The sequence below is a fragment of the Erpetoichthys calabaricus genome, chromosome 7 (assembly GCF_900747795.2).
Source record: "Erpetoichthys calabaricus chromosome 7, fErpCal1.3, whole genome shotgun sequence".
Lineage (NCBI taxonomy): Eukaryota > Metazoa > Chordata > Cladistia > Polypteriformes > Polypteridae > Erpetoichthys > Erpetoichthys calabaricus.
The window spans coordinates 28,298,549-28,324,064 of NC_041400.2; the positions used below are offsets into that span (position 1 = coordinate 28,298,549).

At 42.8% G+C, this 25,516-nt stretch overlaps 1 protein-coding gene across 1 annotated transcript in view; it reads left to right on the forward strand.

Moving 5' to 3' along the window:
* Positions 1 to 8,572: 8,572 nt before the first annotated feature.
* LOC114654378 (A disintegrin and metalloproteinase with thrombospondin motifs 19-like) overlaps positions 8,573 to 25,516 on the forward strand; it is a 221,007-nt gene continuing 204,063 nt past the window's right edge. The window contains exons 1-2 of the mRNA XM_028804882.2: positions 8,573 to 8,970; positions 9,135 to 9,556. Coding sequence (XP_028660715.1) covers positions 8,904 to 8,970; positions 9,135 to 9,556 — 489 coding nt within the window. The 5' untranslated portion in view covers positions 8,573 to 8,903. The remainder of the gene's footprint in view (positions 8,971 to 9,134; positions 9,557 to 25,516) is intronic.

Consider the following 25,516-nt stretch of genomic DNA (forward strand, 5'->3'; position numbering starts at 1 on the left):
CACTTTAAAAATGATGGGACAATCTGTCCTCTTGGTGGCTGATTCATGACATGTCAAATTAATAATGATCAATGATGACTTCGAAAACTGCAGTCAACTCTACATTAAAAGGAAGTGCTGGCTGACTAATGAGGGATATCACAGGACTGCGACTGAGAAGTACTTTTCTTATTGTGATAGCACAAGTCACTAAAGTTATAAGTCACCATGTAAAGTCATATGAATCTGTCAAGCTGCATACACTTTCAGTAGTTTGGTTTCAGGCTAAGCATTACATGCAGATACATCACACACCGAAAGGCAGCAAAAAGACACCATTGCTCTTCAGAATATTTGCACATCATTTTATTTTCTCAGGCTTTGTATTATTACTCAGTATAAACACAATATTATCGGTCATGACCTGTATATCCTGTTCTCCAAACTGTCACATAGGATGGGTCTAATGATGAGTGAATCCACACCAACAGAATGCCTCAGTTTAGTACTACATAATAAACATCAAGACAAGATACAAATGATTTTATGAAATCAGCCATGTTATAACTGGAATGGGAGTCCCAAAGCATGTACGTCTCAAAAGCACTTCCAAAACTGCCCACTAGAGGGTGTAATCCTGTCAAAAACCCTGGGTATATAAAAAAGGGCCACATAGAATCTTTATAAAACATTTATTCTTCACAAAATGCTGTTGAATAACAATGAAGCTCCATTTACCACAGGATCGCAAAGAGGACTATAAACCTTGTGGTTAAACGTCTAATGCCACACTGCCGACATTTGAGGCTCAAGTTAGGAAAGATCCTTTTACAAATATTGATTTATGAAGTTGGTTATGCTTTGTTTTTATCAGTGTTACTAGCTGTGCTACCTGTCTAAGAAGGGCTGAAATCTGAGCAATCAATGCTGACCATGTTTTACGTTGCAATAGGAATTTCCCAAAACAATGAAACAATCCAATGCAACCAGTGCCCCAGTACAGAAAGCCAAAATGCCTTCAAAAACCAAGCATGAAGTCAAAATATGAAAATAGATAGATAGATAGATAGATAGATAGATAGATAGATAGATAGATAGATAGATAGATAGATAGATAGATAGATAGATAGATAGATAGATAGATACTTTATTAATCCCAATGGGAAATTCACATTCTCCAGCAGCAGCATACTGATACAATAAATAATATTAAATTAAAGAATGATAATAATGCAGGTGAAAAACAGACAATAACTTTGTATAATGTTAAATGTTAACGTTTACCCCCCCGGGTGGAATTAAAGAGTCGCATAGTTTGGGGGAGGAACGATCTCCTCAATCTGTCAGTGGAGCAGGACATTGACAGCAGTCTGTCGCTGAAGCTGCTCCTCTGTCTAGAGATGATACTGTTTAGTGGATGCAGTGGATTCTCCATAATTGATAGGAGCCTGCTGAGCGCCCTTCGCTCTGCCACAGATGTTAAACTGTCCAGCTCCATGCCAACAATAGAGCCTGCCTTCCTCACCAGTTTGTCCAGGTGTGAAAATCACAATAAGCGTAGAAGATAACAGTAAATCATCACTGGCTAGAGATTGTTATGTTGCTGACATACTGTATATACTTTGTAGCGTGGTTGCTGTCTTGCTAAAGGGCTGGTAACTCAAAGGTTGCCGGTTCAAACCCTGGCAGTGACAGAAGAAATGCTACCCCGTTAGGCCCTTGAGCAAGCCTCTTAACCTGCAACTGCTCCAGGGACACTGTACAAATAGCTGACCCTGCACTCTGACCCCAAAAAACTCTCTGCAGAGTAAGTGCATAAAATGACAAATTTCTAATACAGGAAACTGTATATGGCGAATAAAGGATTAAAAATCACTAAAAAAAAAAAAAGAAAAAAAAAAAATTATGGTCAGGTGTGAAATTATGATGTTCTGGTAACTGTCCCTGCTAGTGGACAAGCCCAATCTGTCAGAATAAGAATGTTAGTAATAGAAGGTTTTCTGGAGGTGTCAGTACAGGGAATATGTTAATGTTGGAGATATAATACAAGGTGCAGTTCATCCCCCAAGATCATTGGTGACGGCAGGTGGATGCTGCTTCCAAAGCTATTCATGCTCCTACATTTTCAGACCTACCTGCTTCTTAAACAGGCTTTCTGTTCCTCCAACAGGACACAGAATCCATTATATTCGTAATATTACAGCTCTCTGAATAATTAAAATACTGAGATGTATACGTGATGTCATTTTCATGATGACAGGAGTTATAGCATGTTATTAAACATGGGAACACGGTGGCGAGTTGATTGTTCATGCCTCACGCAAGATGTTTGCTGCGCCATGTGTGACCTTCGATGAAATAATTTATTGCAGCAGTACTGTCTCTTTCAAATTCCAATTACTGTCCTTCCTTTTCTTTCTCCAAGTAACCAATCACCACACAATCAGCTCTGTAATAAATGTTAAGCCATCTGTAAGCTTAGGACACTGATTCTTCAAAACATTTAAGGAACATTGAAATATCTTCGTAGTTTATGTTTACAGGATACAGTGCGAGGCAGGAATAATCGGGGTGCCAGCTCCTTGCTAGCGTTGCGACACCGTGTCCTCATATGTTTAATTATTAACTATAGATTATTTAAATGATGTTAACATTTTATCTGTATAATGTAATAAACATATGTTGCTGCATTTCATCTTAAAAATTATATCGTCATCATATGTAAATACGTGGTTTATAAAGTGGCGCAGGTTGTGCAATATTATAACTGTATTATTACAGTGAGGTAATTGTCCTTGTCAGCACAAACAGTTCTATAAGGAGCACTTGATGGACTGATTGATTGCATTTATAGTTCTTGGGATTAAACTGTTTCTGAACCGCGAGGTCCGTACAGGAAAGTCTTTGAAGCGTTTGTCGGATGAGAGCAGTTCAAATAGGCAGCATGGCTGGGGCAGCGTGTGCTTGATGCTGTATACCGATAATTCTCCTTCCGATCAGCTGTTCCGAGTGGTGCAGTGAGAGTAATATGGAAAAAGATGATCAGCTATGGTATTTGGAATAGTTTGGCCATTCTGTGGACCATTATATTGTGTAGCAGTAGAGGCTTTTATCGACCTCTTGAACCCTCAGGTACCACGCCAAACACCAGGTAAATGTACAATTATTATTTATTTTATAATAATCCTGTGCACTAAGCACCCTCCACTCCACACTACTCATACAATAATCAATACTCTCTCTCTATACACAATTCTCTCTATCCTCCTCTCCCAGACACTTAGCCACCCTACCTCCCAGCTCAGCTCAGTGTCTGGGCTTTCCCAGAGTCCTTTTATACCCCCTGACCAGGAGGTGTTCCTGTCCAACAATCCACAAGTCCTTATTACTTCCGGGTCAGGGTAAAAGTCCTTTTCTTCAACCTGGAAGTACGTCATTTCTCCTGTTCATGTGACCAGGATGTACTTCCAGGTTATAGGGCACATAACAGTCTGACAGCCCCCCTACAGAGATTCCTGGTGGCCACCCATGGTATCCAGCAGGGCTGCGCATACAAACTACAAGGTCCATGAGGCCCTGCTGGAATTCGGGGAACCTCCATGCTGTTGGGAGAGCTCCACCTGGCGGCCTGGAGGGGTGGGCCGGAATATTTAGCCGGCCATCCATCACAATTGTTACAGGTTAATTACAATCAGATGCCTTAAACTAATAAACAATTTGCGGTTAATTTCAGTGTATTTATAAAGCCGCGTTAGGGATGTGGATCTGAAAAAGAAAGGGAAACCACACTGGAACAGTAGCACTGCTTTGACGCTGAGTGCCACCAGTTTGCAAAACTGAGCGGAGAACAGGGTTTGAGCTAACGTGAAAATGTGCATGGCTTTACGCCAAGTTTAGGTTTTAGACATCGTGATTTGAGCGTGGAAACGGGCTTATGCAACATTTTTGTGCGTACACACCGTTTATACATGAGGCCCTGGTCCTTTTCAAAAATCTATCTGTCTAGTTCAGACTGTACACACTTTGCACGTATAGTCTTCCTCTTCCCCACTTATTATTATACAATACAAGTCATCCTTCAAGGCCATAATTGTGTCGTTCTGGGTTTGTGCATTGCTCAGAAGGGGCCCCCCGGAATTCACATGCAATGTTAAAAATACCAACCCAAAAGAGAGATTTGGCTAAGAAATTCCCAGACCAATATGTTATGTTCCTCAAAATTAACAATGGATTGTAAAGAAAGAAAGAAAGAAAGAAAGAAAGAAAGAAAGAAAGAAAGAAAGAAAGAAAGAAAGAAAGAAAGAAAGAAAGAAAGAAAGAAAGAAAGAAAGAAAGAAAGAAAGAAAACACAGGTGCTTAACAAATGTAGTTAAAAGAAGCACATTATAGTTAGCAGAGCCAGTAATGAGATATCAGAATGTTGTATTTTAGCCAGGGTTCAAATGCCCTTTTTTGTTTTTCTTGTTCATTTTCTATCTACCTATGTATCTTCTTTTATGTTCCGCGTGTTTTGAGGGTGGTCCCTCAACAAGTGGGAAAACCCACAGTCCCTTCTGGCTCATTGTGGATGTTTTTGTGATGTGATGTGTTCCGTGTACTTTGTTCTTTTTCATTATTTATGAAATATTGTTTATTTGACTCAGTACTTAGTTGAAGCACTTCTGGCAGTGATTCCAGCCTGGAGTCTTCTTGGGTTTGATATGACAAGCTTTGCATACCTGGATTTGGGGTTCTTCTGACATTCTTCTCTGCAGATCCTCTCAAGCTCTATCAGGTTGGATGGAGTTTGTCAGTGGACAGCTATTTTCAGGTCTCTCCAGACATGTTCACGTAGCTTTAAGTCCGGGCTCTGGTTGAGCCACTCAAAGACATTCCCAGAATTGTCCCTGAGCCATTCCTGTGTTGTCTTTGCTTAGTGCTTTAGGTCATTGTACTTAGTGAAGGTAAACCTTTGGCCTACTATGAGGTCCAGAGAGCTCTGGATCATGTTTTCATTAAGGTTATCTCTTTACTCTGTTCAATTTTCCCACAACCCTGTCTAGTCTCCCAGTCCCCAGCCCCTCACCATAATACTGCCACCATCATGCTTCACCGTCGGAATGACATTGTGCAGTTATGAAAGGTTTTTGGTTTCTTCCAGATGTGACACTTAGAGTTGGGGTCAAACAGTTTAATCTTGGCTTCGGCATACCACAGAATCTTGTTTCTCATAGCCTGAGAGCCCTTTTAGGTTTCTTTTTGCAAACTGCAAGTGGGCCTTTGTGTGTTGCCTGGCCACTCTTCCATAAAGCCCAGATTAGTGTAGTGTTGCAGTGGTGTTTGTCCTTATGGATGTTTCACCCTTTTCCACACAGGTTCTCTGGACCTCAAAAAGAGTGATCATCAGGTTCTTCGTCTGCTGTCTTTCTAAGGCCTCATCCTTAGATTGTTCAGTATGGACAGGTGGCCAGCTGTAGGGATAGTCATAATTGTTCCAAACTTCTTCCATTTAAGAATTGTGGAGGCCACTGTGTTCATTGGAACCTTCAGCACAAGGTTTGCTTCAACACAGTCCTGTCTCTATGTTCTGCAGGCAATTCCTTCAACCTTATGGCTTGGTTTTTGTTGTGATACACATTGTCAGCTGTGGAACCTTCTGTAGACAGATGTGTGTCTTTCCTAGTTATGTCAAATCAATTGAATTAGCCACAGATGGACTCCACACAAGGTGTAGAAACATCTCAATGATGACCAATAGAAGGGGATGCACCTGACACAGATTTTAAGTGTCATAGTAAAAGGTCTGAATACTTGTGGCAAGGTGAAATTTCAGTTTTTTTATTCTTTAATAAATTTGGAAATATTACTAAAATCCTGTTGTCACTTTTTCATTCAGGGGTATTGAGTGTTGCTTGATGAGGGAAAACAATGAATTGAAATTATTTTAGCACAAGGCTGTAACAAAGTGAAAAAAAATGAAGGGGTCTGAATGTATTTGTTCTGAAGGCACTTTATTTTAATATATATAGTCATGCATGTGCGTCAGAGGGTCATCCTCCGGGTTGCTCCCAGGTATTTAATTCCACAGCGGGCTGAGAGGGGCTGCAGACTGTCACCATGTCATCTTTGCCTCCACAGTGAGTGCAACCACCCAGTGAGTCCAATTAACTCCGCCCCTTTTGGTCCCAGGATCATAACTGCCCAGCCACCCAAAAGGAGGCGGCACTTACTGACTGGAAACTAGAACAGATAGAACTCCTTCAAACCCCCAACCAAAGAGATGGGAAAAACCTTGAGAGGCATTTATATGTTGGCAGGATGCCATTAGGCAACTCTTCTTATTTGTTATTGTGTCGACATATGCTGTTTTTGTTGAACTGTTTAAAAATAAGTGGGGATGGGCATTTTGCCACTCCAACAGTTACCTTATCTTTTGACCTGTCATTCCCTCGGACGACCACAATATATATACATTGTGACGAGAAAGAGTCCAAGACATCATAAAGGTTTGGGGCAGCCACCTGTATATTGTTTTTCCCGGCTGCAAAACTCGAAATAAGTAGCACGATGTACATAGAACAGAGTCCAAAACAGAATTGATCACAAGAGACAAAGATGGAGGCTTTAAAGGCCCGTATAGGAAGTGACGTCATCAAAAGGGCAGGAATCAGAAGTGATGTCGTCTGGACCAGAAGTGACATCAGCAAAGGGACCAGCACAGGAAGTGATGTCTTCTGAGGTGCTGGAACCTTGCAGGATTTCCTGGGAAAGGTCTGTAGGGAACTGAGAAAGACAGTCAGCGCACTCCACCGCCCCCTGGTCAGATGTTTTATTACAATTACTCAGACCCTTTAGCTGCCTCCTACTCGCACGTGTGTGACAATATATATATATATATAGTGTATACTAGAGGGCTGTGCCCCCTACTCACTTCGCTCGTCCACCCCACAATCCCCACCCCTGGGGGCATGCTTCACGCTAGCCACTTCGCATCTCTGCCGCTGGCGTTTTGAAGGGGGGGGGGGGCTGAACGCACACTAAAGACGGATCAGCTGCTGGCTTACTGCTAGCTGCTACCGAGCTGCGTGATCTGCATGTTGCGCTGTGCAACGATCATTTAAAAGTCTGTACAGCAGCTGTCCTTTTGTCTCACTTCCTTATCTCGTGGGACGTTAAAGTGTCTCTGAGAAATTGTTTGTAAGTAGGGCGTGACGTGCAAGAAATATCACGGGACTTCAAAGTGTCCCTCCGAGATGATCACGTCTCAACCCAAATTTTTTAATATAATATATATATATATATATATATATATATATATATATATATATATATATATATATATATATATGGTAAAACTTTACAGCAAAATATGCATCTGTTACTCATTTATTATTATGTAACAAGACATTAACTTTATTGGGTCTTCATAATACATGTAAAGCATAAGTGAAGTTTTATTCATCTCTGCAATGTGACTTTCCGACAAAACTTCACTTTGGAGTGGCCTGAGGTTGCTGAGAGATGTACATTTCATTTGATATTAGATACTTAGTATAAAACCTGTGAATTACTCATATTAACAAGTAATTTTACCACCATGTCAATATGCCACACTGCACAAAGGTGAATTTGATATTTTTTTTAAGTGTTATGAAGACCAAAAGAAGCCTTTGTTAAGGCCTTCTTAAAGATGCATTTTTGAAGTACCTTAACTAAAAAGTTTATGTATACTGTATATATCTGTATCTATCTATCTAGATCAGGGGTTCTTAACCTGAGGTCAGTGGACCCCTAGGGTGTCCAGGGATGGGTTTCAGGGGGTCCGTGAGGGTCAGATAAAAATGATAATTTACAGTATATTCACTATACAGCCCGGTACTGTTGAGGTAGAGTAGATGTAGCAGTAGTAATGGTAGTAGAAAACGTAATAGTAGTAGATATGTTTTAATTTGCACAAGAGGATTGTATTTCAGAATTATGAGTGGCCATTACTTTTTGCATAAAAAAGGACTGTTTTTTTTTTAGATCGTTTACTTTAAAGTTTAATAATACTTTGTGTATGTCATATACTGTATGTATGAGACAATCAAATCTCGATAAATAAAGTACATTATATTCATTGCATACAAAGTTGTGTTTATGTGAATATTTCTGGGGATGGGGGTCCATACCTTTCATCAGATTCTTAAAGGGCTCCCTGACACAAAAAAGGTTAAGATTCACTGATCTAGACTGATAGATTATACATATAGATATAACTATATAGTTATAGTATGCATATTCGTAAATAAATACCTGTAAAATTAAAATTTGTGCTAGTAATCAATAAGTAATGCAAAGTTTGCTTTAATGAAATCTCCAGCTTCCCTTTTTCGGACGTTCATTCGATCACGTGAGTATGACTGACTGACTTTTATTACATATGCATTATAATTCTTTTGATTTTGGGAACTTGCGCTTATCGTGCGTGTGCCCGTCGTGTGATGCCCTTCTGGTTCTGTTTTGTTCCAAATGATTTCTCTCTCCGGTGTAGTGAGAGTGTGACTATCTGAATAAGCCCCCCCTCCTCCTCCTCCTTCTCCTTCCCTGCCAGATCCTTGGATAGAGACGGAGCCCACCACTGGCCGACCCTCTAGTGCTCTCTGCTGCCCGCTGCGGACACCAGGAGCGCTCGACGCGGTTTCCGCGCCTCTCGCCGGCTTTCTTCTCTGCGGCTCTTCGAGTCTCGTTCTGCAGGACTTCGACTCATTCATTCGCAAACTTCCCAGCCTTCGCTTTACCGCACGCGCTGGTGGGCTTCGGCTCACGTAGACATACGCGCCAACTTCCAGCCTGCTTTTCTGCTGCTTTTGCTGCCTGTTAAACATTTTTGTCCTCGCCTTTTCTGGCTCAAAATCTCGCCGCACCTGAATGCTATTAAATTTACTTTTTAAGAAATCCTAAAAATGCATACAAGTCACCTTTGCAGCATTCTGCATCAGCTGTGCTTACTGGCCATCTACGCGTTTGCAGGTAAAGTTATTTATTTTTGTGCGTTAGCTAACCGAAGGGCAGACGCGGTCACTGTGTGACATGCGGACAGGTGACCTGCCAACTCAGGTGTCCACTAAACGAGCCAGGTGTGAATGGCGAAAACGAGCGGCTAACTTATTGCATTACTTTCTCAATGTAACCAGGCACAGAGATTTCACAGGAGTCCGAGATCGTGTATCCAGTGATTTCCCCGGCGGTGGCCGCTGAAGTCTTTGACAGCGCGGAGAGAGATCCGACGGCGGGTGCCAGTTCCCGGGAGGCCCGCTCTCTTGCCCACGGCGAGGAGTACGAGTCGCAGGAGCTAGACCAATGGGAGCCTCCCGGACCGCAATCTCTAAGCGCGCCGGGACTGGAGCTCACGCTAGCAGCTTTCGGCAGGGAGCTCCGCATCCTTCTGAGACGGGACAGCAGGTTTCTGGCGCAGAAGTTCATGGTGGAAAGCAGGCTGAACGCGAGGAAAGCCCCACAGGAGAGTGCAGCCAGCGCGGAGAGATCGTGCTATTACAGCGGAACGGTGGCGAACGCGACGGGTTCGATTGCCTCTTTCAGCACCTGCGGGGGTCTGGTAAGTTAGACTACCACCACGTGGGTGGGCAGGGCCCCCCCGACGTGGCTTTGTTATCTCTTTATTGTCTGGTATTCATGATAGGAAGCTGTCCATTCATTTTATCAATGCACTTTTCCAGGATAGGGTAACATGTTCTGTTTTTTTACACATTTTCCAATATGTGACAAGAATGAATGATGACAATGTAGAAATGATCAGATTTTTGTATTTCCTTTATGATTCACAGAGGAAGGGAGACATGAATGATAAGAATTTCATCAGAACATCAGAATTGGGCATGTTTCAAAAGTACCAGTTGTAAATATTGATTTGGAAGTTTCAAAACAGAGTTGATCATTAGTTCTTTTTAAAATTGCTCTCAATATATCTTTGTGAGCGGGCACTGCATTGGACCATCATACGGTCCCTGGCTGGATCCTGCCTTGCTTGCACTCTGCAGTCCAGTCAGGTTTTGGTTGACCGGGACCCTGAAGTGGGTTTGAAAATGAATAATCTTACAGATAAGTGAAGATACAGAGTAATATTCTCACATATTACTGGTAAAGCCCCTGTATGGACTTTGCATGATCTCCGTGTCAATGAGGGTTTCCTCCCACAGGCCAAAGGCATGCAGTTAGGTAAATTGAAATTACTAAATTGGCCCTAGTGTGTGTGTCTAGGGATCGTTCCTGCATTGTACCCTATGCTGGGATAGGTCCCAGCTTCCTGATGACCCCTGTCATCAAGTGTGGGAGTGACACAGTGCAGATATGAGAAACGTTGGGATATCAGACGGTTTTATTCCATCAAAAAGAAAACAAAAGAGCGCACCATGGCTGGTCTCAATAGCATGCATTAAATGAAAAGAAAACAGCATCGATAGATGAAGGTTAGCATTCTTTTGGTATATGTCTTCGTCTGGAGGAAGCTCCGTCTTGCGGTTTGCTCAGTCCAACAATAGACACCCACTTTCTAGGGAGCCTGTTTTACATGTAGCACTCTGACCGGAAGGGGTGGAATCAGATGCACTCACAGGGTGGGTCTTTGGAGCTGTAGAGGGTAAGAGGAGGTGACATGGTCAGCGATTGTGCCCCCTATTGTGCCAGGGTGGTATAACATACCTCTGATGAGCCCAGAAGTTGCTCCTCCGACACAAGTGTGACACCCTACTTATTATAAACTGGGTTTGAAAGATAGGTGGACAGATGGATTAACGGTAAAGTCACATTTTACATTTAGTTGTTAAAAATATTTAGGATAGATGGAATTTCCATTTAAATGTTATAGGGTCCTGTTGGTCAAGTGCTGTGTTGTGCCAGCACAATGGCTCAGTGGATGGCTCTGTCTGCTTGTGGCCCCAGAGCCCTGTACTGTATATCTTGGCCTGGACACGGTGTGTGTAGAAATTGTGTGTTCTCTTCATGTCTCCATAGGAGCATCCCAAGAACTTGTATGTTAGATTAACTGGTGTGGGTATCTGTTTGAACATATTTAAGAGTACATTATTTAATCTACTTTGTGATTTCTACTAACTGAAATGAAGTTGTTATTCTAATATGTTTAAGTTTATCATATGTCCACAAAATTGGGAGATGGTTTTCTCTTGTGAAGGGTAACCATTCAGGGAATGAGACATTGTAATGAGCAGGATCCAATCAAAGAAGGACTAATTAATAATCATTATTGTGTTGTATATGGGAGCACATGCATGTAAGAACTTCACTGTACTCTGTAAAGGTGACAGTCATAGTACTACTATTACCTGTTATGGAAATATAGTAAAGGACAAGTTACTTCTAAAAAACAAGTATATATTCCGCTACTGACACTGTGTGACCCAGAGCAAGTCACTTGACCTGCCTGTGCTTCAATCGGAAAATCAGAAGAAATGTAACCAATTTTATCATAAATGTTGTAAGTCGCCTTGGATAAAGGTGTCAGCCAAATAAGTAAATGTAAATGTAAAAGGCATCTATTGATTTACTGAACTTATCTAAAAGTGTGTCAGGGCTCTCCGAAAGCCTAGGACAACTGTCAACAAAAGTCAAGTTGCATTATCAGTCTCTGACAGATTTGACAGCCAACTTGGTTATCAAGGGTAGTTTCTTTCATTTTGGCTTGATTTTCAAGATTATAATCTTAGGATACACTCACACTACTGCACTTTTAATTTAAAAACAAAGTTTTTCAACAAAACCAATCTCCATTCACACTAGCGTTTCCACATCATTTACAAAAGGATCAATGTCCACACTAAAACATTCAAAAATGAATGTGACGTAGCCGTTCACTTACACTGAGCATGCATGCATTGACGAAAAAATTCCTGGAAGGAATAGTAATGCCGTCAGCCAGGGAATTTATAGCAAAAGTTTAGCAACTAAATTACTGTATTTGCACTCAGTGCATGTTATACAGCATTCAAACTGTATAAAATACAATTTAGATGCGTACAGGTAAGCAACACAAAAATCTCCATGGAAAGCAACTCTTCTGTGTCCTCTAAGTTGGAAAATTGTTTCCTTCTGTAATGGGTGACCAATCAAGGAATGAGACATTGAAAGGAACAGGATCCAATCGAGGAAGTGCTATGTAATAAGTACAAGCAAATCAGAGTGTGATTAGAATCTACATTTTCAAAAGTCTGCGTTTTCACCCATCCACATTGCAGTGCTGAGCCAGCATTTTCAGAAGTGTAAGACCCTGTAGTTTTTAAAAGGTCTCTACTTTCAGGGTTTTAAAAAGCCAAGGCAGTGTGGGTGGAAGGTGAAAACATAGAGTAATGTCTGCATTTTTAAAGGTAAATGTCATAATATGGACATAGCCTTTGATAGAGTGACCGATGCATTTATACAGTATCTTCTCATTTAGGTTATTCTAAATTCTTTGTATATGGGTATCCGACAATCATCTTTGCTGCATTTGCAGTTGGTATAGAATGCTGTGTCCAGATTATTAATGGATTCTAAGATGAGAAGTCCCATCACTCCAGCTTTAGCATCCCGTCAGTGGATCCCAGTTTGGTTTAAGATTTATTTCTAAGTACAACTTTTAGTTTTTAAAGCATAAAATGGTTTGTTCCCAGCCTATGTTGCTGACTTGCCTTGCCCCGACTCCACCACCAGGTCATTAAGATTGTCATGTCAGCTGTTGATAGATGTTCCTCAATCCAGATTAAACCTTAAAAGGGACTGTGCATTCACAGTAGCTGACCACTGAGTTTTTGTGGATGGCCTGCTCTTACTGCTGTGTAACATACTTTCCATTTCTCCATGACTGAATGGCAATGGCAAATTCAGTGATGTGGGATGTTTTCCTGTCTAATCCCCTGATTTTTGCTTTTCATTTACCTTTTCGTGGTGTTGCTCTGAGTGTTTTTTTTTTTGTCTTCATTGTGTAGGTTAGCCCACCACACTGACTCTCCACAAGCTGGACCTTCCACTTAAGATGCATTTATACTACAGTTACGTGAAAACTCACATAGGTGGTCTTCATTGGACTAATTCTGTGACTTCTAAAGCCAATTGGCTGCACTAATGATGATCGCAGGGGTGTCGTATTAAAAAGCCTTAGTACTTTTGCAAACAATTATATTGTGTTTTATATTTATAATTGACCAGTAACGGCACATTGCATGATAACGTGCAGTGAATACACTTGACTTGAGCATTCATAGTTTTCATCCTCTTTCTCTGTACATTTAGCATTCGTTTGCTCAGAGGTTGATGCACTTGCTGCTTCCTGAGCAGCTTTTCTTTTCTCCACCCTAGCAGCCTGCTTTCTTCTCGTCTTTCGTTGGCATCTTTTCACGTTAAAACTGATTAAGTCAGTGTTTATGTTGCAATTACTTAGTACGTTTTCTTTGATTTTTCACTTAAGCTGGTACTTAAGTCATCAATCTGCCTCAAGAATGATTTAAGATATGAAGAGGTAGGGGAAGTGACGGTGAAGGTGGTAGGGATGAGAATGGCGCCCATATACATGTGCCACACAGCCGCCCTGCTGGCTAATGTCGAGAGTTGATTCTACAATAAAATAAAATAAAAATAAAAGAGGAATAACCTTGGAGGTCAACCATCATTCTGAAAGCGGATGGTAGACGTCACGTAGTATATGTCTACCAAATTTCAGATCAATAGTTCAAACAGTTTGTGAGCTACCGGTAATTTAAAATCCTGGACGGACAAACCGAACAGCCACAGTAGCGTATTATATATAAATATTTTGACCACTTTGCAGAGAGGTGTGTGCACTTTAATATTAACGATTCTTCCTCTGTTGTTCAGTGTCAAAAAAAACAAAATAAATGCACTCGGATTGAATGTTGTTTATGAATAAAAGATTAAAATTTCAAGAGGGTGAATTCTTTATATAGGCCCTGTAAACAACACAGCAGCCAGACTTCCCGGTGTTGTTCATTTTAAGTTAAGAACACTGAGTGGGAATAGAAAAGTCCCCTGACCCATCTGGTTATAAATTATTTAGCATTGTGGAGTTTTACATAGCACAAATTCATGATTTAAATTTGTATTATTGTGTGAGGAACGAAGTGCTTGGAGATGTTAACTGAGTAAGATATGGCCATGCTGGGATTTGAAAGAATATGATTTATAAACAAGTGTTAATAGACACGGCCGCTGTGAGGCACCCTTTGATGGCTGTTTTGAAGTTGCAGTGTTCAGGTGATACCACACTTCTTTTCTATTTCTTCATTTTCTTTCCATGAATTTAGTGTTCTGTTTCTGAGGTCTACAAACATATCCAACCACAGAGCTACCATGAAAGTCCTTTTCCACATCATCAGGAACTAAATGTGGACGAGCCACAATGCATTGCTTGGTCCACTTTGACACTCAGTTATGGAGATGATTTATAGTTAACATAGCATGCAGTTCTTTTAGGTATGGGTGAAAAACTGAAGTACAGGTAGAAGACGCAAACTCCAAACAGATAGTGTGAGATTTGAACCCAAAACTATGGATCTCTGAGCCATAAACCCCAAGCAATGTATCATAATGTTCTCAAACCTAATTAATCCAATTCAGGCCCTTCATTGCGCATTATTACAGGAACCAATTGTGGACAGAGTGCCAGTCCATCACAGGGCCGCACACACAGTGTCAGCTGATAACTGGTAACTTATCAAACCCCCACTTATTGTGGATGTGGGAGGAAAACGGGAGAGCTTAGGGAAAAGGAGATAGCATAAATTCCACAAGGACAATGATCTGGTGCAGGAGGCTGCATGACTATGCCATCCGGCCACTTACTGTATAAACAGTACTGACGTTTTGTGGTGCTTCTACAGTAGTGCTGGGATGGGTGGATACTCTAGAACTTCCATTCTCAGATTGCTTTCCGCTTGGTTGCAAACCCTGGGGTGCCGTGACTTTCATCCCCTATTGCACTTATTCTTTCTGACTGCCATGAATATTTATAACATATTGTGTAAATGAGCTGACTGCTGTACTTTGAGAAAGAAAGTGAGACTATAGCAGCAGCTTGACATGCCACAAGGAAGACAAGTGGTTAGTTAAAGTGACAGATTTGATAATTACTGTAATAATGGCGCATCGATATTTACTTTTTTCCACTAAAATCTGAATGCCATAAAACCAATCAAAATACTTGCTTTAGCATCTGGACCAGATGTTTTAATGTGAGTGAGTGCAGTGATTGCTGCTTCTTCATTGCCCTAGACAGTAGCTTTGCCACGCTGCCAACCTGCCCACATGCCATAGAGATGGCAGGTGGAGCTGAGCTACTTATAGTGGTACTTTAATTTCTTGCTTACAGGTGTATAGTCAGCAATTAGTGCCATGGTGGGAAGCCACCTTTGATGTCATGGTTTTGTTTGGTATCAGTGGCAGACTTGCACTGGACAATGAACACATTGGCTTGTTGACGGTGTATGGTGCCCAGTCTAGCACTTTGTTCTCATATGCTGATTTCTTTTATTTGTGTCTGGTGACTGCTGTGAGTGCCAAGTATTCCCCTGAAAGGTTTTTAGAAATGCTAATCCGAGTAATGACTTTCATCTTTGCAGTACTCGGAAGAACTTGGTCTCCGGTAATGATTTAAATGCACCGATAAAGAAAAACACACACACATGTTTTATTCTAAGATAAGAGCTCCATTGTAGGATCAGATAAGATTTACTTTATGTAGTCCCCCAGGGGTCACCGAATGGTGCCTCATGATTCTAGAGACCTGGGTTCAATTCCCAGCCTGGTCACGCTCTGTATAGGTTCTCCCCGCTTTTCAAATATGTATATGTCAGTTGAATGCATGGTTATGCCCAGTTATAAGCCAGTACCTTGTCCAGGGATGTCGGCGGCCTAACACACAATGCTTTTTGGATAGGCTTTAGCATCAATCCAGCTTAATCCAGCATTTAGGGAATGCCCTCACCCTACACTCTTAAAATCCTGGTTCTTTAATGGCATTTTGTGGTTCTTTACTGGGTTATATGGATCCTCATAGAACCATTGCTTGACAAAGCAGCATTTCATTCTCTGAAGTTTTCTTTGTATATGAAGTTGGTTCTAAGCGCTCTGAAAACCTTCCTAATATGAAGTAAAAAAACTGAAATCTTTAATGTATGGTATGCTACCTAGTGGGACACTAACAAATTAAGAAACCCTGGACTTAGCCCATGGTAATGCATGTTATTTTACTGAACAGTCAGCATAGGTTCAGAAGAGGGAGAGCATGTTTTACCAACATGCTAGAAGTCTGTGAGGATGCAACAAAAGGATATGATTAATGTGGAGCTTTATTTTATTTGATATTATTTGTCTGGAATTTTAGTAAGCATTTGATAAGGTGCCACATGAGAGGATGGGCATCAAACTAAAAGAATTTGGAGTTCAGGGTGCAGAATTGGCTCAGACACAGGAAGCAGAGGGTGATGGTGTGAGGAACCGCATTAGAACTGGCTGATGTTAAGAGTGGTGTTCCACAGGGGTCAGTGCTAGGGCCGCTTCCATGTTTAATATATATATAAATGATCTAGATAGGAATTTAATCAACAAGCTGGTTAAGATTGCAAATTATAGGTGGATTGGCAGATATTTTGGAATCCATTGAATCATCACAGAGGGACTTGGGCAGCATACAGGCTTGAACAGATTTGTGGCAGATGAAATTTAATGTCAGTAAATGTAAAGTATTACTCATAGGAAGTAAAGAAAAGCCAAGCAAAATGACACCTTTTATTGGCTAACTAGAAAGATTACAATATGCAAGCTTTCGAGGCAACTCAGGCCCCTTCTTCAGGCAAGATGGATTACATCTTGCCTGAAGAAGGGGCCTGAGTTGCCTCGAAAGCTTGCATATTGTAATCTTTCTAGTTAGCCAATAAAAGGTGTCATTTTGCTTGGCTTTTCTCTACATTCATAATGGCTAACACGGTACAACACCCTAGTACTACTCATAGGAAGTAAAAAATGTTAGGTTTCAGTACACAATGGGGGGTTTGAAAATTGAAAGAACCCTTTACAAGAAGAACCTTGGAGTCATAGTGAATTTATCACTATCTTCATCCAGACAGTGTTTAGAAGCCATTAAGAAAGGCTAACAGAATGTGAGGTTATATAGCGCCCTGATGTGTGGAGTTGAAGTCCAAAGAGGTTCTGCTCAACCTTTATAATGCACTGGTGAGGCCTCATCTGGAGTTCTGTATGCAGTTGTGGTCTCCAGGCTACAAAAAGGACATAACAGCACTAGAAAAAGTCCAGAGAAGAGTGACTAGGCTGATTCCAGGGCTACAGGGGATAATTTTATGAGGAAAAATTAAAAGAGCTGAGCCTATACAGTTTAAGCAAAAGAAGATCAAGAGGTGTCATGATTGAAGTGTTTAAAATTACGAAGGGAATCAGTACAGTGGATCGAGACTGTTATTTTAAAATGAGTTCATCAAGAACACGGGAACACAGTTGGAAACTTGTTAACGGTAAATTTCACAAAAACATTAGGAAGTTTTTCTTCACACAAGAACCATAGACACTTGAAATAAACTACCAAACAGTGTGGTAGATAGTAGGACTTTCAGAACTCGACTTAATGTTATTTTGGAAAAAAGTGGATAGGAACGACAAGCTTTGTCGGGCTGAACGACCCATTCTTGTCTAGATTGTTCTAATGCAGCAAGAATCCTTTTAATATCATGACCCATTGGTGTTTCACAAATCTGTTATAATCTTTTCATGGTTCTTCACTGTATGGAGCATGTCACAGATCTAAATATAAGTTCTTTCTGGAACCTTCATGTGAATGGGCCTATTCCCCTATGGTATCACGCCGAGAAACTGCGCTGGCACCTTCATTTCTAAGAGTTTAGACAGAATAACAGTCTATTGCAGGCCACACTCCAGTTTATTCTCCTACTCCTTGATGCCACATAGACAGAGCACAGTAAAATTTGTTCATGTGCTAATTAACACGAAACACATGTCCACTCTCTAGTGCCATGGTTAGCAAGCAGAACAACTTTACCTTCAACATCTCTGTCTTCCTTACCTGAAACATCTTGAAACATATCTATCAACTCATTTTATTTTTTCCTCCTTACTCAAGTGTAGAAATTCAGCTCCAGTTACACTACACATTACTAAAAACTGTACAGTATATTGCTCATCCATTTTTGTTTCTTTACCCAGATTGCCCCATTTCAGAATAATGGAGACTATCTAACAACATGGCACACTGTCACCTACAGTAACTGGTCACAGTTACTGGCATAGGAGATGACCCCCCAGCCTCTGCACATAGCGGGGTCTCCAGACCAAAAGAGTCCTCCTCATGCGATCTACACAAAGCCATCCAGAGAAATATATATTAGATATTTTGTGCATTGTTAGATTAAACAAAACAGTAAGAATCTTGTATGTTGTGTTGCCTGATATTATAAATTACTCGGTGCCCATTGAAAGGTGAGTCTGCAAGTGCTTTACACTGTCTCGGTGGGGTGAGAGGAATGCCTGGAAGTAGGCTGTGTGTTGCTAGATGTTTGAGTGGCACATCCTATAAATTAGGAGAATTCAAAAAAGATGGGGGAGTCTTTGCTAGAGAACCAATAAATTGAAACCTCATGTAGGCATTGCTCACCACCTATGGGAGGGGCCAAGGAGGTCGGGTGCAGTGTGAGTTGGGTGGTGGCCGAAGGCGGGGACCTTGGCGGTCCGATCCTCGGCTACAGAAGCTGGCTCTTGGGGCATGGAATGTCACCTCTCTGAAGTGGAAGGAGCCTGAGCTAGTGCGCGAGGTTAAGAGGTTCCAGCTAGATATAGTCGGGCTCACCTCAACGCACAGCTTGGACTTTGGAACCAATCTCCTTGAGAGGGGCTGGACTCAGTACCACTCTGGAGTTGCCCCCGGTGAGAGGCGCAGAGCGGGTGTGGGCATACTTATTGCCCCCCGACTTGGAACCTGTACATCGGGGTTTACCCCGGTGGACGAAAGGGTAGCCTCCCTCCGCCTTCGGGTGGGGGGACGGGTCCTAACTGTTGTTTGTGCGTATGCACCGAACAGCAGTTTGGAGTACCCACCCTTTTTGGAGTCCCTGGAAGGGGTGCTAGAGGGCATACCTTCTGGGGACTCCCTCGTACTGCTGGGAGACTTCAGTGCTCATGTGGGCAATGACAGTGAGACCTGGAAGGGCGTGATTGGGAGGAATGGCCCCCCCGATCTGAATCCAAGTGGTGTTTTGTTATTGGACTTCTGTGCTCGTCACGGATTGTCCATAACAAACACCATGTTCAAGCATAGGGGTGTTCATACTGTATGTGCACTTGGCACCAGGACACCTTAGGCCTCAGTTCGATGATCGACTTTGTGGTCGTGTCGTCGAACTTGCGGCCACATGTCTTGGACACTCGGGTGAAGAGTGGGGCGGAGCTGTCAACTGATCACCACCTGGTGGTGAGTTGGCTTCGATGGTGGGGGAGGATGCCAGTCAGGCCTGGTAGGCCCAAACGTGTTGTGAGGGTCTGCTGGGAACGTCTGGCAGAGCCCCCTGTCAGAAGTAGCTTCAACTCCCACCACCGGCAGAACTTCGACCATGTCCCGAGGGAGGTGGGGGACATTGAGTCCGAATGGGCCATGTTCCGTGCCTCTATTGTTGAGGCGGCTGACCGGAGCTGTGGCCGTAAGGTGGTTGGTGCCTGTTGTGGCGGCAATCCCCGAACCCGTTGGTGGACACCGGCGGTGAGGGATGCTGTCAAGCTGAAGAAGGAGTCCTACTGGTCTCTTTTGTCCTGTGGGACTCTGGAGGCAGCTAATAGGTACCGGCAGGCCAAGTGGAATGCGGCTTCAGTGGTTGCTGAGGCAAAAACTCGGGCATGGGAGGAGTTTGAGGAGGCCATGGAGAACGACTTTCAGATGGCTTCGAGGAGATTCTGGTCCACCATCCGGCATCTCAAGAGGGGGAAGCAGTGCAGTGTCAACACTGTATATGGTGGGGATGGTGCGCTGCTGACCTCGACTCGGGATGTTGTGGGTCGGTGGGGGGAGTACTTCGAAGGCCTCCTCAATCCCACTAACATGCCTTCCAATGAGGCAGCAGAGCCTGGGGACTCAGAGGTGGGCTCCCCCATCTCTGGGACTGAGGTCACTGAGGTGGTCAAAAAACTCCTTGGTGGCAGGGCCCCGGGGGTGGATGAGATACACCCGGAGTTCCTCAAGGCTCTGGATGTTGTAGAGCTGTCTTGGCTGACACGTCTCTGCAACATCGCATGGACATCAGGGACTGTGCCTCTGGATTGGCAGACCAGGGTGGTGGTCCCCCTCTTTAAGAAGGGGGACCGGAGGGTGTGTTCCAACTACAGAGGGATCACACTCCTCAGCCTCCCTGGAAAAGTCTATTCTGGGGTTCTGGAGAGGAGGGTCCATCGGATAGTCGAACCTTGGATTCAGGAGGAACTGTGTGGTTTTCGTCCTGGTCACGGAACAGTGGACCAGCTCTACACCCTTAGCAGAGTCCTGGAGGGTGCATGGGAGTTTGCCCAACCAGTCTACATGTGTTTTGTGGACTTGGAAAAGGCGTTCATCTGTGTCCCTTGGGGAATCCTGTGGGGGGTGCTCCGGGAGTATGTGGTACCGGACCCTCTGATAAGGGCTGTTCGGTCCCTGTACAACCGGTGTCAGAGCTTGGTCCGCATTGCTGGCAGTAAGTCAAACCCGTTTCCAGTGAGAGTTGGACTCCGCCAGGGCTGCCCTTTGTCACCGATTCTGTTCATAACTTTTATGGACAGAATTTCTAGGCACAGCCAGGGTGTTGAGGGGGTCCGGTTTGGTGGACTCAGGATTGGGTCACTGCTTTTTGCAGATGATGTTGTCCTGTTTGCTTCATCAGGCCGTGATCTTCAGCTCTCTCTAGATTGGTTCGCAGTTGAGTGTGAAGCGGCTGGGATGGGAATCAGCACCTCCAAATCCGAGACCATGGTCCTCAGCCGGAAAAGGGTGGAGTGTCTTCTCAGGGTTGGGAGCGAGATCATGCCTCAAGTGGAGGAGTTCAAGTATCTCGGGTCTTGTTCACGAGTGAGGGAAGAATGGAGCGTGAGATCGACAGGCGGATCGGTGCAGCGTCTGCAGTGATGCGGGCTCTGCATTGGTCTGTCGTGGTGAAAAAGGAGCTGAGCCGAAAGGCAAAGCTCTCAATTTACCAGTCGATCTACGTTCATACCCTCACCTATGGTCATGAGCTATGGGTAGTGACCGAAAGAACGAGATCGCAAATACAAGCGGCTGAAATGAGTTTCCTCCGCAGGGTGTCTGGGCTTTCCCTTAAAGATAGGGTGAGAAGCTCAGTCATCCGGGAGGGGCTCAGAGTAGAGCCGCTGCTCCTCTGCATCGAGAGGAGTCAGATGAGGTGGCTCGGGCATCTGATCAGGATGCCTCCTGGACACCTCCCTGGTGAGGTGTTCCGGGCACGTCCAACCGGGAGGAGGCCCCGGGGAAGACCCAGGACATGCTGGAGGAACTATGTCTCCTGGCTGGCCTGGGAACGCCTCGGGATTCTCCCGGAAGAGCTAGAAGAAGTGGCCGGGGAGAGGGAAGTCTGGGTATCTCTGCTCAAGCTGCTGCCCCCGCGACCCGACCTCAGATAAGCGGAAGAGGATGGATGGATGGATGAATGTAGGCATTGCAGTGTAGCTTGAAGAAAGTGATGCTGCATTTATATAGCACTTTTCAAGACACTTTACATGGGGACCACCACCCTCATGCAGCAAGTACCTGGATGATTAGTTAACATTAGTTATTGGGTGGTGAAGGGATGAGAGAGAGACAGTTAGCCAATCAGGGTCAGACAATGTTTAGAGGCAATGATGGGCAATTTACCCAGGAAGCACCCTACTCTTTACGAAACCTGCTCAGGGATATTTTATGACCACAGAAGGGTCAGGACCTCAATTCTGCGTCTTAGGAAAAGGATGACATCAACTTTTACAGCACAGTGTCCCCATCACCTATTCTGAAGTGCCTGTGGTATGGCTGCTAGCTGAACAAGCTTGTTATTTGGATGATATTGGAAGTGCCACCAAAGACTTCAATTCCCAGCATTCAGCAGGGGGGCGGAGGGGGAGATGGGAGGTCATAAAGATGCTGGCGTTCAGGTCCGACAGGAAATAAAACAGTCCAGACAAAGCTGCAGTGGTCTTGTATAGATAGCATGTCAGTTATACATGTCGTAAAAGGTGCTTTTCTGTGTAATGCTGCCATATTTTTTGTTTGCAGACTGCATGTCCATGTATAGTGCACTTTGTACGCCTAGGTTTGTGTATGTCTTAACTGATAACGTCCTCCATGTCTAATTTATTGTGTATTCCTTAGTATCAGGGTAAGATTTCTGTGTTCAGCCAATGGGACTCCCCCAGTTTCCATGAAGATTTTGCACACCAATCACCAACCAATTACTTAAAATGTGCTGAAGTACAAAAACAATTTGCAGTTTTTAAACAAAAATAAGTAATTATACTGAGCCCCATAGATATTAAGCCAAAAAAAAATTAGAATGAATTTCATAACTCATTTGAACAGATTTTTTTTTCCCTGACCCTTATTTCAGTAGTACGAAGCCTTATTCTGTATTCACTTATTTGTTCAAACAGATTATTATTATTTTTCCCCAGTTCTTATTACGGAGCAGTGAACTGCAAGTGAACTATAAGGTGTGTGTTAAAATCAGTGAATTGGAAGATGAACTAGTTGGAAGACCACTGCGGTTGAAAAGGTTTTTTTAAGAAGTCCTGAAACAAGTTTCAAATGCAGGAAAAGTTACAGTAAAGGATTTATGATTTTTCTCAGAGAATGTGATATTCTGGAGTCAGTGGTGGAAACATTTAAAGTCTAGTCTGATGGCACTAAACAGCGTAGAATAGACTGAAGCTATTGGCTGGCTCTGGTCTTCCGGTTCCAGTTCACTAAACTGCATACCAGAAAAAAAGTACCTACTGAAATAAGAAAAAAATTAAAATTATCCATTCGAACAGTTTTTTTTTTTGTTTTTTTTTTTTGCCTGACACCTACGGGGCTCCATATAAATAAAAACACTGAAGTCTTAAAATGTTTCATTATTATTATGTTACTGTCACAGCAGTTTCCTTGGAATTGTAACAAATTGGCCAGGTACAGTAAGGTATCTGGGAAAAAAAAATCACTAGATTGAATAGCTTGTGACTTCAGGTGGGTTTAAAACAAATTCTTTTTTGAGGTGGGGGTGGTCTATGAATTTTGCCCTACAACGCTGCTCACATTGGAGAATTTAAATGGTGACATTATTTCCCAGTGTGGGTAATCAGAGCGAGTTTCCTAATCTTAAAAGACCTTTTAGATATAACTTGAGTTTTAGTTTAAAATTATTTTTATGAAGTTCAGAGGTAAACAAACTCTTACTTACGCTATAAAGCCATAACTATGTACACTTCTCCTAACACCCAAGTTTGGAGTGTGGGATCCAAGTATCCAGCCCATGAGTATCCAAGTTGTTTGGATATGGGAAAAAAGCTGATGTATCTGGAGAAAACCCCCTTGGGCGGTAAGTGCAGACTCCACACAGACAGCGGTCGTGACGGGATTCGACCCCAGCCTTTGAAAGCTGGGAGGCTGCAGGACTAACCAGTGCACCACCCTGTTGTCTATATAATCGTTTACGACAAACTAAAATGTGAAAACATGTAGCTTCATTAACGGGCCACACAGTGGCACAAGAATCCAAGTCCTGACCTGCTCACTACCGTACTTGAACTTGCCCGTTCTCCCCATGTCTGATGATGAAGTTAATCATCAAGTGTGAACTAGCCTGGCATGAAAGCGTATGTGAACAGATTGATTCTCTGACAGATTTGCACTCCAGCCCATCCAGGGTTTGTTCTTGTCTGGCACCCCTTGCAGGCAGAATATGCTGCAGCTCTGAACTGGAATACTTAGAGCTTAAGAAGTGAGCGGATGGAGCTCCTTCATAGTCGTCCCTCTGATATGTCCAACTTCCTGTATAAAAGTCTCCATCAATAAATAAATATCCCAAAAGTGTAACTTACATGATAACTAGTGATGCAAAAAAAATTTGTAACTGCTTATCCTCTAAAGGAAAAGGCTGCACCTCCTCCCTGATAGAGGCTTTGTGATCGTATGACTATGCTCTGATTTGAAAGCTCCAGGAGGCATAATGAGAGCGGGCTCTGACTGGCACAGTCACGTTAGAGTAATTAACTCCATGGCAGTCGGTCTAATGATCTGTATATTCCTCCATATGCCCTCATCATGTGAGGAAAGTGCAGACACACTTAAATGTGTGTATGCACATTGACAGCATCCTATCTTTGAGTGTGCCAAATTCATGTCAAGGTGGACCTGCATGCTCACCGTGGGCTGTCCAAGTCTGGACTTTCAAGTAAGTAGTTCTGTAACTGTTGGTGAGACACAGAAAAGGAGGTTGCTTCTGTTTTTCCAACCCCAAAAACATCTTAGCCATCTTTTGTGACAAGTTCTTAGGGGCTTGATGAGCATTTCTTATTTTGTCCTGCCTAAACAGCAGGAGTTTTGGAGTGCTTGCAATGATTTCTTTATTTTAGCTGAAGAGAGTGCCTAATATGTCGAAGGTTATTTCTCTCTTAGAATAAAAGTACATCATTTAGGCATTTCTGGATCACAGAGAGAGAGAGAGAGCGAGCATAACACGAATAACAGCCGAAGTGCAATCATGAGGGGTTTGTTGAGGTTTAATTTGACCTCCTGTGGTTTACAGGGCTTGGACAACTTCCCAAGTCTGTGGGCATGAATCACTGGCCTGTAGCAAAATAAAAACACGCTCCTGTAGCGTAAGCCATTCCTAGTATGTGGCCCGCTTTGAGTGCGCACACTTTCAACATCTCAGTAAAGTATATGGACCCAGAGTCGGAGGTGTCAGATATTAGTGCATTAGGAAGCGTTCTGGTGTAAAAATAATTAATATGAGAATTCATGGCCTGAATTTTCGAGGAGTATTTTCAGTCTGGTAATCCTGGCCTCATCTTTACAGTCTTTCTTATTTGTTAAATTGCATCACACAGCCCAAGGAGCCATTAGCCCATGAAAATGCTAAAGGTTTCCAGTAATGATTTATTTAATAGTATTTTAGCAGAAATATGTGTTTTTGAGACATTGTGAGCATACTTTTGGATATCTGACATTAGGATTATGCAACATAAGAACACAGATTTTTGTGTCAGGAACTTCATCTGCACTCCCTATAAACACATGAGAGAAGATGCTTTCTTAGCCATTGCTACAAAAATTTCTTCCTAACCCGTTCCCAGCTTTCAGCAAACTAAGCATGGTCACTCAACATCACTGCTAGAAGCGATCCTATTCCGTTGGGCCACTGTGCAAGACGCCTAACCTGAAAATTGCTCCGGGAGTGCTGCACAATGGCAGACCCTACTAGTCTCCTAGAGGTTTCTAATGCACGTGTCAGTGTGGGTTTCCGTCAGGTGCTGTGAT